The sequence below is a fragment of the Neospora caninum genome, chromosome VI (assembly GCF_000208865.1).
Source record: "Neospora caninum Liverpool complete genome, chromosome VI".
In the NCBI taxonomy this organism is placed as follows: domain Eukaryota; phylum Apicomplexa; class Conoidasida; order Eucoccidiorida; family Sarcocystidae; genus Neospora; species Neospora caninum.
In genome coordinates this window covers 280084-296558 of record NC_018392.1, presented here as the reverse complement: position 1 = coordinate 296558, position 16475 = coordinate 280084, and the positions used below count along the sequence as shown (strand labels likewise).

Genomic DNA, 16475 nt, shown 5'->3' with positions numbered 1-16475 from the left:
AAAAAGTTTTTTCTCCCTTCCTGTCTACCTCTGCGGAGAACGACGCGGCGACAGAAGAGATGCACACGGTAAAACACCTCACGGGAAGGATAAGAGAAAAACGCCTTCACATGCTGTAGTTTCAAAAGGACAAAGCGACTCCGCAGCACCCTCGTCCTCCCCTCTCTCCCCTGGACTCACTCTTGTTTTCTCGCGTGCGTTTCTGAGGTGCCTTGATCTCTCGCGTTTCCTCAACGGTCTCCCGTCTATTCTATCTGCTCTCTCCTCTTGGTTTCCTTCTCACCTCCGGCGAAAAGAACGAAGGCAGCCAGTCGGAAAAGACAAATGTTTGATGGGGGAAGGAGGCAGCTGATGCTCAACAGCTCGTACCGACGGCTGCCGGAGCTCTGCGCTCTCCTCGCGCCTTCTCCGATCGTCTCCACCAGTGTCCCGACGCGGTCTGCTGATGTTTCTTCTGCCTGCACTTTTTTACCTGCCTCTTCCTGCTCTCTTCTCTTCCTGCTCTCTTCTCTTCCTGCTCTCTTCTCTTCCTGCTCTCTTCTCCTCTTGCTCTCTTCTTTCTCTCCTCTCTCTTTTGAGCACGCCTGCAGAATTGACATCTTATGCGGAGGAACAGGTCGCCAGCATCGTCCGCGTCTCACGAGAAAAACGAGGCGGACAGGGCTCAGAAGAGAAGAGTATCCTCGTGTGAAAACAAACCGTTTCGTTCTCCCGGCAGGCGTGCGAGAGTCACGTGATCTCCGGCCGTGCTACTCACGCACAAGCTGGACCGCCTGGAGTCTGCTGGCGAGAAGAGGCGTCGCGAGGAGAGCGAAAGCGCGGAGAGGAAGGGGAAACTGAAGAAAATTGCAAAAGAAGCAAGAAAAGCGCGACCGCGAGCCCAGCGGTGTCTTGCACGGTGTGCAAGGAGCAAACGAGGATAGCGGGTCGAAAAAAAGCAAAGACAAGCTTGGAAACGCGGGTGTGAAAGGCTACCAAAATATCTTGGGGTTTTAAACGCGAGAAAGGAAGCGTCACTGAGTCTTTTCTCGCTTTTCAGAGACGAACGAGGCGCGAAAAACCGTGTGCGAAAAAGCGTATGCAGCCGTGTGCATGCAACAAGACCTGTAGTCCAGAAACGCACGCGAGGAAGGTTTCGGTAGGGCCACGACAAAAAAACTCTTGTTCGTGTCTTTTGCCTTAAAACACACGCAGTCCCTCTGCGAGGAGAGGAAGGAGGCAAATCCAAAGGAGAAGGCGTTTTTTTCGGGAAGAAGAGCGGCTGTCTCCAGGTGTCCGAGGCATACCTGGACCTCGCCGATACCAGAAGCGGATACAGGAGACAGCAGGGTGAGAACTGAGTTTTTCGAAGGAATCCTTGTCTTTTTCTGGGTTCTGTAAAAGGGACTGGAAACCTTTGCAGGTGAAGAGAGGCAAAGAGACAAGCAAGAGACGTTTGTGTTTCAAAACGGCCGCAATGTGTTCGCCCCTCGGCGGCGTGTGTGTGGACGAGCACTCGCGAGAAAACGAGGACGGTCGCACAGTTGCTCCGGCTGACATCTCTCTTTTTTTCGATCGTCTCTGTGCCTGTCGAAAAGGAGGCGAAAGGTGCGCGGGGCAAGACGAGACGCTCCGAAGACTTCTTTGCAAACGTTCTGAAACGGGGTTTCTGTTGCAAACAGAGAGGCCATGCGACTTCCACAGAAGTCGGTTGACACAAGAGGAGATCGACGAACAGGAGAGAGGAGAGCAAGACGCAGAAATCTTCTTCTTCGGGTGCAAAATGAGGAAAGAGAAAAGGGGGACGGCGGAGAGAGAGGAAGGGAGAAGAGGCGCGCGGGTTGCCCACACCGGACCCAAAACAAGACGAGAGGACAGAGAGACAAACAGAGAGAGGGAGACGGAGCATCCAACACGGTCGGAAGTCTCTTTCCGCGTGTGGGAAGCGCGACGCTGTTCTACCTCTCCGCTTCAGCCTCTATGTGCCTGTCTCCTTTTCTTTCTTGTCCCGGGTGCCTTCGTGTGATTCTTCTGGGAGTCTTTGATCAGCCTGTGGTTGCCATGCCCCCGTCGGTCGAAGACCGATCCAGATCCTCCGCTTCTGCATTTGCGAGAGAAGGAGGAGCGGAGGAAAGAGGGAGAGCACAAAGGACGACGGAAGAATGCCGGCGTGAGGACGAGAAACGCGGCGAGGGCGAAGCAGGAAAAGGACCCGAAACAGAAGACAGTTGCAGCAAACCAGCTCTTCCTCTCTTCGATGCAGACGGCGACCTTCTCCTTATCCGGAAAACAGCTTCTGGTGAGTGTAGGAGGAACCAGGCGGAAAGGAAGCGGAACGTTCGCGCAAAGTTCACAGAGAAGAACGCGGAGAGCACCGTCCAGGAAAGGGAAACTGCGAGGCAGTGCAGCCTCTCTGCGTGCACGGGCGAAGGCGAGACGGGGAGAGAAGGCCAGGAACCACGCGCAGCGAGGGGAGAGGCAGGCGAGAACGCGACCGAAGAAAGCGAGAGAGAAGAAGGGGACCACGAAGAGAGAAAAGCAGAGTTCAGACAAGACAGAGACGAAGCAGAAAACTGTTACGGAGAAGAGCGGCAAGAGAGCGACAGGCAGGTGCTCACCAACGTCGAGGACATCGCGACATTGAGTTGCGGAAGGCCAGGGACTCAGAGGCCAAGATGCGAAATGGAATTTCTTTCACGTCCAGCTTTTCTTTCGCCTTCATCTCCTTCAGCCTCCCCTTCCCGGCCGTCTGCTTCATTTCCGGCGTGTCGCCCTCCCTCGATGTCTCGCAGCATCTTTTCCCCGTGTTCGCCTCAGTTGATCTCTCAGCCTTTCGCGGTCTGCCATTGCGCGTCTCCTACGACTGTCGCCGTTGCTGGACGCCAGTTGTGGTCGGGCGGGCTTCTTCTCGTGAATTTTCTCTTTGAGTTTTTGCTGTCTCTGGTCTCGTCTTCCAGTTCTGGCCTCGCCCTCGCCGTGCGTGCTTCGGAACCTTCAGAGAGGCTTCCTAGGCGAGCAGAGGCGACGCTGCCGTCTCTCCCAGCCTCGCAGGTGCCTCCCGCGCCTGAACCTGTCTCCGTTTTGTCGAAGAAAAGGGTGCAACGGCGGCACGCGCAAAAAGCTACCGAGGGCGAGACAGATGCAGGAAATCCTTCGGGCAGAAAAGTGGGGGAAGACAGAGGGCGAGACAGAGAAACGGAAGAGGGAAAAGAGGGAGACGAGGGAGGGGAAGGCGAGGACCCGGTCGAGCGTCGGATATCTCTGACAGTGCTTGAACTCGGCTGTGGCGTCGGCCTCCTTGGTGGCGGTCTGCCCTCGCTTCTTGAAGCAGTCGATTGTTTGTCTTTCGCCGGCAAACACCGGCAGACCTTTCGCGAGAACACTGACGGAGACAAACGACGGCTCGATTGTGCGCCCTTCAGTTCTCCTTTCGTCTCGTCCTCGTTGCCTTCGTCCCGCCCCCCTGCTCATTTCTCTTCTGGGACATCCGGTGCGCCGCTGTTTCTCCGGCCGCCGTGTTCTTCCGCTGCGTGGAGCTCGTCTCTACCCTCTTCTTCGTTTCCCGATTCTTCCTGTCCTTCTCCTCCCTCTTCTCCTTCGTTTCCTCGTTCCTCCTCTATTTTCTCTCCGCAAGTTGCGTCTTCTGCTTCCTCTTCTCTGTCCCAGTCTTCCCCTCTTTCTACTTATTTCTCGCCACCTTCCGGCCGCGCCTTCTGTTCGTCCTCTCTGTCTCCGCTCTCCGTCGAGCCTGGTTCCGCGTACCCGTCATCGTCTTCAGCCCTTTTGTTGCGCGCAGCGCGGCCACGCACCCGACTTCTTGAGGCCGAGGCGCTTCCAGAAAGGAGCGAGAAGGAAGAACGTCTTGGACATCGGGTACGAGCAAGAGGGCTTGGGACGGTGAAGCTTTTTCTGACCGACGCTGACGAAGGCGCGCTCTCTCTCGCTGCCTCCACCGTTTGGATGAATGGCGGGGATCTCGCATGCAAGGAGAGAGAGGACGAGCAAGGCCTGGGCGAGGCGGTAGACGCAGGCAAGACGCGAGAAGGCGCAGAAGAAGGTGATGATGAAGACGCCGGGGAGGAAGGGGACGGTGATGGCAAACGAGGCGTCAGGGAAACGGCTTTTTCTTTCCAGGGGCCGAGGCGCAAAAGGGCGAGATTTCCAGGAAGGCTGCGGCAGGCCATTCCGTCTGCCATTCCGTCTGAAGCTGACTGCGCACACACGGGCGCAGACCTGTCTTCTTGTTCAGGCTTTCCGGGGTTTTCCTTTTCTTTTGGGTCCTCGGAGGAAAAGCGCCGAGTGAACGTCGCCGTGTGCAAGCTGGTGTGGGGATCCGGGCAAGTGTCTCTCGGCTTCCCAGAAAGGCTGCAAGAGAGGCGCATGGCGACGCGGGAGACGACGAAGATTTTGCTCTGTGGCGGCACACACGTGGCAGGGGAGCGGCAGGCGAGTCAGCCGACCGAGGCGAAAGAAGGTAGGGGAAAGACAAGAAGAAGAGCCGAAAGGCAGATATCCGAACGCAGCTCGGACAAAACGAAAAGGGTCCAGGCGAAGCACGAGAAAGGGATGCAAAAAAAGCGAATGTCCCAGGTGTGTTTTTAATCGATGCAAACAGAAACCAAGGAACTCTCTTCTCGAGGGAAGTCTGGAGGCCTGCAGCAGCAACGTGAATCGAAAGAGGAGGACGCGGGAGTTGCGAACGAGGCTGACCAGCGACGGGGCAGATGCTGGGCACTCCAAACGGCACGAAAAACGAGATGTGGCCTGGGATATGGGTGCGACGCAGCGAGCAATGAGAGCAGTCCAGTTCATGTGCTTTTTTCTCTTGGGTCTGTAGAGTGGCACAAACAGCCCAAGAGGGGTCTGCAGGAGCAGAGACAAGGTCAGGCAGATACCCGAGACCATCCTGCCACCGGCAAAAGCCTGCACGCCGAGAAGGAAAACGACTTGCCAAGAGAACCTTCTGTGGAGGAAAAGCACTTGTTGATTCTGGCTGCAGACGGTGAGTGGGGTGACCCAACTTTGCTCTCGCGTCTGTTTCCTTCGGTTTTGCCATTCTTTTCCCCAGAGCAATTTTGGCAGGGTGTGTTGTGGAGATTTGCCTACACGCCGAGCCAGCTTTATTTCGTGGCCTCGATCACCCTGTAGACCTTGCCTTTGTGCCGGTGGGTCTCTGTTTCGCGTCACACAGGTGGCTGTGGCGTCTGTTTGCCAGCAGCATGTTGTTCTCTTCATAGCGACTCGGAGAGATGAGCGAAGGATGTACTCGGACCGGTTCGAGTCCAAAGCATGGAACCTGTGTATCTTGGAATTCAGAGCGCGGTCTCCAGGGTTGGGTCGGCTGCTTTCCGTCTGACATTTTCCTTATGTGGCCTCGTCTGTCCATATGTTGTCGTGTTCCGGCTCGTGAGTCACACGGGGGATTTCGCCTCTGGCCTTCAAAAAGAGCTCGCATCCGGTGAGGATCTCTGTTTTGTTTTTTCTGCTTCCGGCCGTCAGCTCTGTACGACTACAACTCCTGTGACGCGTTTGCTGTGCAAGCAGCTTCTCTTTTGCAACAGCATGCGCGAGTCCGCAACGAGAGCGTCTTAGGTTCTTCACGCGCCGCTTGCAGTTTGTTTCGCTCTCCCATAAAATCCTCTTCCCGATCGTCTTCGAGAGAGTCCGGTGGGAAACGAAACCAGGCAGCCTTTCCGTCTGTGCGCGGTCGACGATGTGGCGTCGAGAAAAGGCCAGGAGAGCATCCGGGTGTCGAGTGGCGAGCGGAAACGCGAGGACAGAACACAGGGTTTGAAGAAGCAAAGTGTGTTCTCTGTCACACGCGACGTGTGGGCATCTCCTGCCCTACCAGCACTGTCCCTGTTGATGTGTTTGCAGAATATTTTCGAGAGCGGTTTGTAAGGAATGTGACGATCGCTGGTGAAGTGCCTGAGGGGGAAGGAGATGAAGAAGGTGGGGCAGAAGCAGGTCAGGAAGACCGGGGTGGTTGTGAAAAAAAGAAAGAAACAGAGTGCGGCGGGTGCGAGGGAGACACGCGCCGAGAGATGGAGACGAAGGGAGGAGAAACTCCTTCCGAATCGGACAGAAGCCCGCGAGAGAAAGTGGAGGGAGAAGGGCGTGCCGGCGCTTTTACCGAAACGCGTGAGCAGCCAAAGGGGCCAAAGATCGGTGAGCAGAACGACACGGTAGATAGGAACCGTAGGATCGAATCCGAAGAGCCAAGTCATGTGAGAAAACGGAAGGTAAGGCCGACAGGCCAAGCAGCTGGTAGCAGCGATGGGAGTGCAAAGAATCTCATAGAGGAGGCGGCAGCAGATCTGGGACCGCCTCCGTGGTTCGACCTGGTGCTTCATCAGCGACCGCCCATTCGGGTGATGCCTCTGGCCTCTGTCCTTCTTTCTCGAGGAGACGTTCGCACTGACATGGGTCAGCCCTGTTCACACACGAAATCCAGCTCGGCGCTAGAGGACTGCGGTCTTTCCCGGGCACCGAAGGGGAGAAAGGGTGGAGGGCGGAAGGCTGAACCTCAGAAGGGGGTGAAAGCAGAAAGGCAGACGGGTCGACAGATCTGCAGAGGCGCGAGACAAGAAGGTGAAGAGGGGCGCTGCTTCAACGAAAGAAAATGTCGGCACGAGAGGAAACAAGACAGGGAGGGAGACGAAAGGAACCACGCAGTCTCCGCTGGCCTAACCACCACCAGAGTGGAGGGAACGCGTGAGGAAGAAAGGCACCGTTTTCTTGACAGAGTGACACGAAGACACTGCGAAGCAGCCGTAGATCGCAGTCAGCTCCATGAATTCGTTCTAGGTAACACACCGGCGCCCGACGTCTCCGTAGAAATCCAACGGGACATCACTCGGGATGTTGGCCGCGAAAGAATCGATGAAACGCTGGGCCGCCGTGTCGCGTCTGATCTCGGCCAGTTCCTTCACGGAAAGGAGTTCATGCGGTCCGGTATCGACAGGGCTCTTCTGCCACTGTTGCCGCACAGACTGCAAGAGCTTTTGGGCTCACAGTGGCAAAGGATGAGCCGCTCGGATAGCGGGCAAGCCGAAACAGAGGGCCAGAGGAGAGAAGACCTCAACTGTGGAGCTACTCGTTGCAGGGTATCCATGGAGCCAAGCACTGAACACGCTGCCCTGTTTCTCGGCAAGGATAAAGATAAAACTTCAATGTCTGGGCTCTCTCTCAAAGAGGTGCGTTGCTCAGAGAACGAAGATGGCACTGAACAGAGCAGTCGAGTGACGACAAACGAGGAAATATTTTTTGATGCTCGTACACGGTCGTTGCAGTTCTCGACCGTCGATGGGAGTCCATCAGATGCCACAAGGGTGAACCCCTTCTCTCCACGGAGCTACGACGGCTCCGGAGGGTCACCTGGGACCTCGTCAGTCAGTTATTTTCAACGCCATCTGTCGAACAGCGTAGGGAGATCTCCCGACAGTGTGAAGCCGCCAGCGAGTTGCGGAAGCACCAGTTGGCTGATTGAGACTCTGAAAATGACGGAAGTATGGGAGCTCCGTTTGTGTGAGGGCGTGCGAAGAAGACGGGGCAAAGCTGCAGGTTGATGTGGGAAAGACCGTCATAAATTTTCTCTCTACCGCAGGAAGAGGATGGCCCAATCGGTCTAAACCATCGTGGGAAGAACCGACTGTATCGGTTCAAATCGATGCAGTTTTCAAGGAATGCTGTGTCATGCGCCACGCCGCGCCTTTTTATCAGCCTCCGAGCGGCATAGAGTGGCGAAAACGGTCGTAGAGATTTGTGTCTGCATTTGCGAGCTATCTACGTCGCTGCAGCGTAGTCCGCTCTTTCTGTTGTTGCATAAACAGTCACATCTGCTATGGATATATTGAAGGAGACTAACAGTCGACAGAGTCGAACAACTGATCCAGTGTGCTTCCCCGTCTCATGTTTGTGGGTCACCGCCAGGACACCACGAAAGTCTATCTGATTCCACATCTGCCGACCTCATCCGAGAGCATGTCTGAGGCGCACCCAGCAAGAGCACCGTACTAAAACTTCAGGAGAGGAACGCATATGCAAACGGAAATCTTCTGAATGAGCAGGGGTCCCCGCATATGCTACATGCCTGCACAAGACAAGAATACCGAAGTTTCCTCTTGAGGATCTAGGACGAGGGTAGCGTGGGGAGAAAGAAGGTGCGGCATCAGCGAGTTTTACAACCCGCTTGCACTTCGCAATTGAGCCTTGCAGACCATCAAGGAAACAACAAAGTGTCCGTCTCTCGTTTTCTTCTAGTTGCTCTGTGAAAGGAGGGGGATTCGCGATGAAAATGAGTATCTGAGAAGAGCTCATTCCAAATGAGACGAAGATACGCGTGTCTAGTTGGGTCTAGTTCCAGGTGTCCATGTGTGGCCACTCATCTGTGCCTGTGTGTTTCCTTCCCTGTGCGGTTCGCACGTTCTCTGAGAAGTGTACTTTCTTCGCTGGATCTTCGAGTGTGAACGCTCTGCACGTGAGTCGTCCTTCAGACGCCTGCTGGGGACTTTATGTTTCTCTTGTCGCTTGCCACTGTCTCGGAGAGGGCAGAAAATTAGGAACACGGCACAGGATCGTGGTGAGAACTGCTTGACATGAGTTCCAGAGCCCAGCAGCCAGTTCCTTTAAACAAACACAACATGCTTGGAATTTCGGTAAAAGATCGACCGAAGAAAAACCGGCTGACACTCAGACGAAACACTCTTTGAACTTTTTTTGCGGGGCAAAACCCCTTGTCACCAGGGTTGTGCACGGAGTTCTTGCGTGTTTGTCTGTCACCGGCTGCGCAGGTGGGAGTTCTACACCACAGCGGAACGCCTCTTTCGATACGCGTTTCCGGCGAAGCCGCGCTGTCTACACGCCTCAGAAAAACAGTTCGTTGCCAAGTGGCGAGCCTGTCAGAGAGGTGAGGTTCTTGAGAGCGTCGCCCAACGGCCTTTTCCCAAGCAATCCTGGCGTTGTTTCAAGAGAAGCCGAACTCGCCCCGCCACGCCCAGGCAAGAAACTCCCGCTGGTCGCGGCCGTTGCAGCTGCAGCTGCTATTTCCGCCACATTTCCGACGAGAGCTGCGGCGCCGCCACCAGACCGGATTTTGTCCAACCCAGCCAGAGACAGCCACTCTCCGGAGACTGGGAGAAGAGCGACGGCTCCTGGGAGTCCGCTCGCGGATAGCAGCTGTGGAAGATGCTCTTGTACCCCTGAGATGCCGGCGGCTCGGGCAATATCGGGGAGCTCGAATTTCAGAGGCAGTGACGCGTGGTTGGTGAGCGATTCAAGTGCAGTCCGAAGGCCGAGTGCGTCACCCAAAGGCTGTGTGAGAAGCGAAGCCGCCGCTTCACCTCCGGCAAGCACACTGCCGAGAGGTAGGTCGAGGATATCCCGTCCCACGGCCCCATTGCCGTCGACAAGTTGTGAAAGTGGAATGTGGAGCAACTGGGGTGGCAGAAGAGCATTCATCTGAAGATCTCCTACCGTTCGCGCCAGCAAACCGCTGCCGTCCTCAAAAAGTGTTGTCGGAAGGTCCAACCCAAGCGAAGCGGCCGCCGCACGAGCTCCCGGTAGAAGTTCGCCGAGAGGGAGGGCTTTCAGTTGAGAAGCAGCAGAGTGGACGTCAAGTAGCTCTGGCAATGTTCGCCCAGCGAAATCCGCAGGGATAATTCCGGAAGAAACCCACTGGCCGAGAGGAACGTTCAGCAACTGACCAGGGAAGACTCCTGTCCGCAAAAGATCAGCCGTAGGGAAAGCCAGCGTTGGAAGGGCCAGTGTGTTGTTGGCAAACAAGTCTTCGACGAGTGGAGGAAGGGAAAAGAGTGGACGGGCCTGATAGGATTGAAACAGAACATGACAGTGGTGATGGATATGAACGACTACCGGTTGACCATCGGTCCATACGTCCGATTGTTATCAAACTGAAATGGAATCGACGAATGTCGAGCTTCGTTTTCCGGTGTACTCGCGTTTCTAGCATGATCGCAATCGGGCGGAAAGCTTCCACCAATTCCGCCTTCATGGGGAATTATGTTGCTCAGACTCGTTGGGGCTAGTAAACACTTTTTCTCGTCTTGGCACTCACACCGATACGATGTCGGTTACAAATCGCCTGCTGTCGTGGCTGTCTTCATAGCTTGGCTCTGCTTTGGTTAAAAGAATGGATTACCTCGTCGGATCCAGCGGCCGATCCTTGGGTTGCCCGCGAAAGTATGTCCTTCAGTGCGCCCCTGAGCCCAGCGCCGTCGACTCCATGAAGGTTATTCAGGAGGCTGCCAAAAATATGCGGATCCACTAAAACTAGGCCGTCTTCTCTTGGGACCATGGCTGCAACAGCTGAATACGCTGGTGGCGTCTGTTCAGTGACTTGTAATCTGCGTCGTCTGACGTTGCTGGTAGTTGCTTGTTGCCCGCGCCGCTGAGGCTCTTGCTCCCCCGCTGTAACCCTCAGTAGCTGGTTGTATACGGTTCGCGGGACAGCCAGAAGGGGATTCCCTTCAATGTTCGCAATGAAGGACCGCAGCTGCGCTGGAGAACCCCCAGATCCTCCTTGCTTCAGGAGATGGGCTGCGGATGATCCGAGGTCTTCAAACAGGGCGCCTGCCCTCAAGCCCCCTTCGGAATGAGCACTGAATAGCTGCAGAGCCTTAACCTCCTTCTTAGTGAATTGCAGGGCGGCAGTCATAGTATTAGCCAGCTTCACAGTGGCGTCCATAGCCTGTCGGAGAGCAACAGCGTCTTTGGTCTCCTCGACCTTCTTCTCCGTGGCCGGTTTATCTTCTTCACTGGGCTCGATCACGGATAGAGTGCGCATGACACGCTCTTGCAGCTGCTCCACTGCTAACCGTAGCTGCTCCGATAGCGACTCAACTCTCAAATACATGGCCTCCAGGCCTTCGTCGCCGAGCGGCGCCCCAAGCGACAGCGCCGAGAAACTTGGGAAGGTCAGAGGGCATGAAGCTCCAGCTTCCCCCGCAGCGGCATCCCCGCAGCGGCTGTTCAAGTTCTTCAACGACGTGAAAAGGCCCGGAAGACTATCTCGGGGGACCGCTGCGACGAAACAGCACATGGCACGTCATAATACACATTATGTATCACTTACAAGGTAAGATAGTCGAAATTCGTCCGCAGCGGAGGATGATGGATCAGTTGAGTCCCCAACGACAGTTGCAATAGGTGGCGAGCATTTTCGCGCCGTCACCAGGCTGTGCCCGAAAAAGTGCGACCAGAGGAGCCGAATCGTGTTGTCAGTTCGGGCTGGTCGGCACCATTTTCTGAAGAGCCAGCATACCCCTGTGCTCGATCGAGAAAGCGACGTGAGCTGAGCCGCAGCTGGGATGCCGGAAGGATTCTCTTACTCCCGTATTGACCGCTGCCTTCCCACGTTCCTTTGGTGCCCATCTATCCACTGTGCCAAGAACTTCCCGTGCAGAAACTGCGTTTAAATTTGGTGACGTCCACTCGTATGTCCTTCTCTATCCTTACCGACGAAGGGCAGTTTCATGCTGAAGAAGTAGTCGTTCAAAAAATCATGGGCCGACAACTGTTCCACAGCGCTTCGCGACTGCTCAAGCAACTCAGACAGATTGTTTGATTCGGTGCCGTTGTTTGGCCTAAGAAGGGCTTCCACCGGTGACACAACTGCCTCTTGCAGGCGGATGGCACGGTTCGCGAAGAGGTCCTTCAGTCCATCGTCGACTGCCACACCGGCGTCCAACGCTTCCAACACAGAAGAGAGAAGGTCGGCGGGGTTGCCGAGTGCTGCTCAGACGTTCACAGGCGTACAGAGCAACCGGCAGAAGCAAAACGTTACGGTTTAGCCCAGTGTGTACTTTCTACGCGACGTCAGTTTTTCTGAAAGTGAGGCGGTATACTCAGAAACGTCTTCCCTCTCTCCTTCGCAGTGCATTCCTTCTAGCTCAAAATTGGAACGCAGCTTCTGTGAGCTCCGGTTTAGGGTGGAACGATTACAATTGAACTGACACGGCGTATACAATAGGGTGTGAAAAAATCCAGAAGAGACAGCAGGAAATCCGGCTGAGGGGGGATCCGAGAGCAGAATCACCTTACTCGAATTTAGTTTCAAAGGCATTGTGGGATCCACCAGTCGCTGTACAAGGGGGGAAGACGAGGCGAGCTGCAACTTGGAAAGGCTGTTGAGATTCAGCACGGGCCCAACCAGGAACGGTGCGTCGCCGCTGAGAACCGCCATTCTGGAAAGCATTGTTCCCTTCACAGAGCTCCAGAGGGAGGTTACTGATCCCAGCTGAAGAACCAGAGTATATAGGGAAACAGAAGAACACGACACAAGATGCTCTGTCCCGCCACCAAGGCTCTACTCACCCCTCAGCTTGCTTCGATCTACTACCAGTATTGTTGAAGAGTGTTTCCTCCTCAACCGTCGAATTTTCGTCTCGTTTCTATTTCGCGAGAGGGCAGCTAGACAGAGGACTTAGCCTCACCAACACGGTTCGATGAAGTGAGACTCAGTCGAAACGAACACCACAACAGGCGACCGACTATTGCCGGCGCCGCACTGTCCCTTCTTCTTTGCCCTAATAACAGACGGCTGACCTCTTTGTTTTCAAGGGTAGCAAGAGGTAGTATATCGAGCTTGGCGGGCAACTGGAAGTCCGGAAGGACATCACTCAGGCTCGCGAATAGCAAGCTACCGTCAGCTTGAGAAAGCGGGACCAAAAGATCTTCCAGTTGAACACGAAGCGCTGAGAGTCCGTCAAAATCCTTGACCTGCCACCCAGGCAGTGAACTCTCACCGTCCTCAGGTGATCGTGTGAGGACTGGAAGAAGAAGCTCGAGACGCTGGCGACTCACTGGCCATGCCAGTTCCGATGGGACTGCAAAAATCTGGGAGAGATGGCCTGTGTTCAGCAGGTCTAACCTTGGAAGCAGTCCAAGAGCATCTTCAACAGAATGCAAAGCTGGACGAGAGTCTGCATCTTCGCCCTGAGATCCATGGCGCAGAGGGAATGCAGAAGTGAACTCCTTCAGAATCGACGGCAGGTTCCCTTGCAAGTCGCCACTGAAGACCGACGGGAGGAAACTTCCTCTGTCAGTTCCCGCACTCTCTGCCAAGCCACTGAGTACGTCTTGCAGAGACGAAGTCCGACTGGAGATTTCTGCCGTGGCATTCGACAGTGCCTCTCCAAGAGGGAGACCTGGGAGAATGCGCTCTCGAAGACTCTTGGTCCATATTTGAAGCTGGTTGAGCTCGGACGTCGTAGAAGAAGCAAACTTCGGGAGCGCCCACTGGTTCGGAAGTGCCGCCAGAAATGCTTCTCGAAGAGAGGCGTCCTTCAAAGACGAAACCAGCTGATCAAGCGTTACGAAACCAATCACATGAAGCCTGTTAGCGTCTTCCGAAGAAACAGCAGGTGGCTTAAGCGACTCGGACGCTCGGAGTGACGGGAACGAAGAGAGGAGCAGAAGGGCGGCCAGAGCAATCAAGGCTGCCGGCCGCCGGGAACAACCGGTCGATATCATTTTAATGACCCGGCACACTCGCACACGATGGTGACTCCAGGGAAGACAGGACTGGACTAGTTGTTTCTGTTGTCCCTCACAGAAGTCACCCGAACGGCGTCGATTTGCACTGCTGAGACACGTCTCTAACTGGTCGGCTTCACAAACGAAATTTCGCTTGGAATGCCCCGAATATGACATTCCTGCCTAAAAAAGATGGAACTGTGTTTGCTGTCTGACAGGCGACTGATCGTTTAAAGGCTGTTGTCCCTGAAAAAAGTCTACTGGCTCAAATGGACAGCAGAGTACGCTAACCGTTGGCGGGGCCTAAAGAAGAAGGTCACTGCACTGACGCAGGATTCTTGTTTAGCCCTTTTCCCGGATGCAATCCTCTCTACGTGGCAAAAAATGTGTATGAGAGTGCTTGCCCTCGTGACGAGAGGGTGAGTTCCACATACGATGCCACCGCAGGCTCTGGGTTCGCTGATAAACCTTTCGCGATACGACACCTGATCCACACTAACAGAACGGTCGACAGAGGGACGCGGGACCTGAGCGGCTCGGAGAGTCCGTGCCTATCCTTGCTCTCTCTCATGGGACCACCCGGCCCGCCACGAGACACGCGGACAGCACAGGTAATACCGATCTATCGTCAGTGGGGCTTTTTGCCACTTTTTGAATGCCGACAGTTGAGTAACTCCGGCGCCTAACGCTGCTAGGCCTTGGGGGTCCACTTTCTGGTAAAGACAAGAAAGCATCGTTTGATTCCGAGATGCGGGGCACGACTTTTTCTTTCCAGACTAGAGTGGACTGCATGTCGCCCCTCAGCAGATCACGTGTCTTTTGGCCTTTCTCTCACAGCAAGTGACGTACACTAAACTGAAAAAAAGATCGAACCGCAGCGTATTTCTGACGGTTCTGACCCGCAGCCCAGTTGAGAGGATGTACTCGAGGAGAGAGTGCCAGACTGTGGATCGAGCCTTTTCTTCGAGTGTCAGGCTACAGAATTGTCGTAGGAATACGAGTTCTTCGGATTCATGATCGGTGTTTGTCCCTCTCAGACTACCTTGCACACCCCATGGTGGTTTCGTGGCCGAGGAAGGAAGGCAGTTTGTGTGCTGCTGTTTCGTGGGCGCTTCACTCGGAAGTAATTGCGGCTCCACAGCACCCGCCGCCGACAAGGCAACTTATCATGACAGCCTGCATAGCATTACCACATCGTGTGTCGTCCAGCGGCTATGGCGAGAATGCTTAGGCGTAAGGCTGTGCTCGTCCGGGATGCCTAACCGCTTGCGTCTTGTGCTCCGAGTCTCGCAAGCATCATGCACGACAAATAGATTCCATGCCTGTGTGTAAGAGACCATTACGGCAGCTGAACCACGAGAACACAGGAAATGAACAGTCTCACTACAGCAAAAGCCACCAAACCACTCGACAGGCGCCATTGACTCATTGGCTACCATCCGTGTACCGCGTTCGTGTAGAAGGCAGTCTGCATTTCAAAGCTCTCTTCATCACAGGCGCATCCACGCAACATAGGTGGTTGTTTGACACAAGAAGTGCTGTCCTAGTTCAACGACGGCTAGAAACGAAGTTCAACTCTGTAGGGCATAAAAATTGTCTAGAGAGACACACGCACCACCTGGACGCGTGTAGGCACATGGGTCGTGCGCCTCGCGGTACGTCACGTAAAACGCGGCCTCGTTGTGCCCGTGGATTTCCACTGCCACGTGGAAACGTTCTTCCCGGAGGATGATGCTTAGAGGCAGTGCTTTTCTGCAGTTATGCCAGCTTCGCAACAGGGGCGACCTTCCCCCCACGGAAATGTTGAAAGTCTGCCGTACGCGACATGACTTTCATGCCGTCGTCAGTTCCCGACACGTGCCCGAGCGTCTCTGAACGGTGACACAAGTTCAAGCTAAGACATCGTCTTTGGTATTGTGAGAGCCCTCGTCAATTCCAGTGGAGATCCGCACACAGATAAGGACCTTGCGCTGTTTCGTTCGCTTCATTGCTTGAGCGACAGTGGAGCAGCTTTACTCAAAGCCTGCTCACCCCAGGAAACGCGCTGCCAACGTCGTCCACCGCTAAAACATTTCTGCGTCCCTCGTGGCCGCGGAACAGGCGCCAAGTGCGGTCAGACGTCGCTCTCGGCCATTGCGCACAGGGCGGTCATGAAGACAGCGTCCACAAACGGGTTGTCTAGGAGGGGTGCGCTCCCGGCGAGATTCCTTGTCTTCAGGAAGGCCAGCGACTCTTTCCCTTTGCGAAGATGTGAACATTTTCGAGCTAGGACAAGCAAAAAGCCTGCGAGGTGACGTGCATCTGCAAGGCAGGTTTCCGAGCCGACTCGCTCGCAAGACAGTCCGCGAACCGGCTACCCGCCAGCGTGCACGGACGCGCACAGGAGGAAAGTTCGTCGGGAGGTGAGGCCGTTCACTCTTAAGATGGCATGGTCAAATTCCAGACATCATCGAGTTTGCCGTCCAAAGCTTGCACAACTCCGCCGCGTGACGGAAGTGCTTTCTCCAGTCCACGTCTCCAGTCTCTCCTGTTTCGAAGCCGCGCTGCGGCGGCTCAGTGGCTGGCCGTCTGTGGCAGTGTCTGAAGGCAGGGGACAGCTTTTCTGCTATTTCTCCTTTTCCAAGAGCTCTTTTGCCAACCACCGCTGCATGTTTCCTTATATATTCTCCTTTCTAACAAGACGAGACGTCTCACGTTTTTTTTCGATCTCTGGGTCTCTGTCGGCGCGAGGGCATCCCCACTTCCCCTCGGCAGTGCTGGCATCAGGACCAGCCCGCTCACTGAGGCTGGCTTCTCCAGCGCCGCGATTTGCGCCTTTGCTTGTCTTGAGGTTTTCCCCGTGATTCCTTCTTTTCTGAACATATCCCCCATCTTATGTCATCCGCGTCCTCCTAGGGGTTTTCTGAGGCAACCGCGCTGTCAGGCCGTCTGACAGCTGCCTGTCGTGTGGCTGGGAAACCCAGCCGTTGTCTTGGCGATCTGACCGCCCTTGTTTGGACAAA

At 55.1% G+C, this 16475-nt stretch overlaps 2 protein-coding genes across 2 annotated transcripts; one reads left to right on the top strand and one right to left on the bottom strand.

The window, feature by feature from the left end:
* Window positions 1-1959: 1959 nt before the first annotated feature.
* On the top strand, window positions 1960-4581 carry NCLIV_015770 (conserved hypothetical protein; the record flags this gene model as incomplete). Its single annotated transcript, XM_003881769.1, has 2 exons — window positions 1960-3388; window positions 3614-4581. The coding sequence occupies 2 exons, from the start codon at window positions 1960-1962 to the stop codon at window positions 4579-4581; spliced, it is 2397 nt and encodes a 798-aa protein (XP_003881818.1).
* A 4263-nt stretch (window positions 4582-8844) lies between these two features.
* NCLIV_015760 (conserved hypothetical protein) lies at window positions 8845-13470 on the bottom strand (the record flags this gene model as incomplete). The annotated part of the gene is made up of 5 exons (XM_003881768.1): window positions 8845-9801; window positions 10139-11019; window positions 11455-11730; window positions 12040-12235; window positions 12544-13470. 5 exons carry the CDS (start codon window positions 13468-13470, stop codon window positions 8845-8847), a joined length of 3237 nt encoding a protein of 1078 aa, XP_003881817.1.
* Window positions 13471-16475: the final 3005 nt, after the last annotated feature.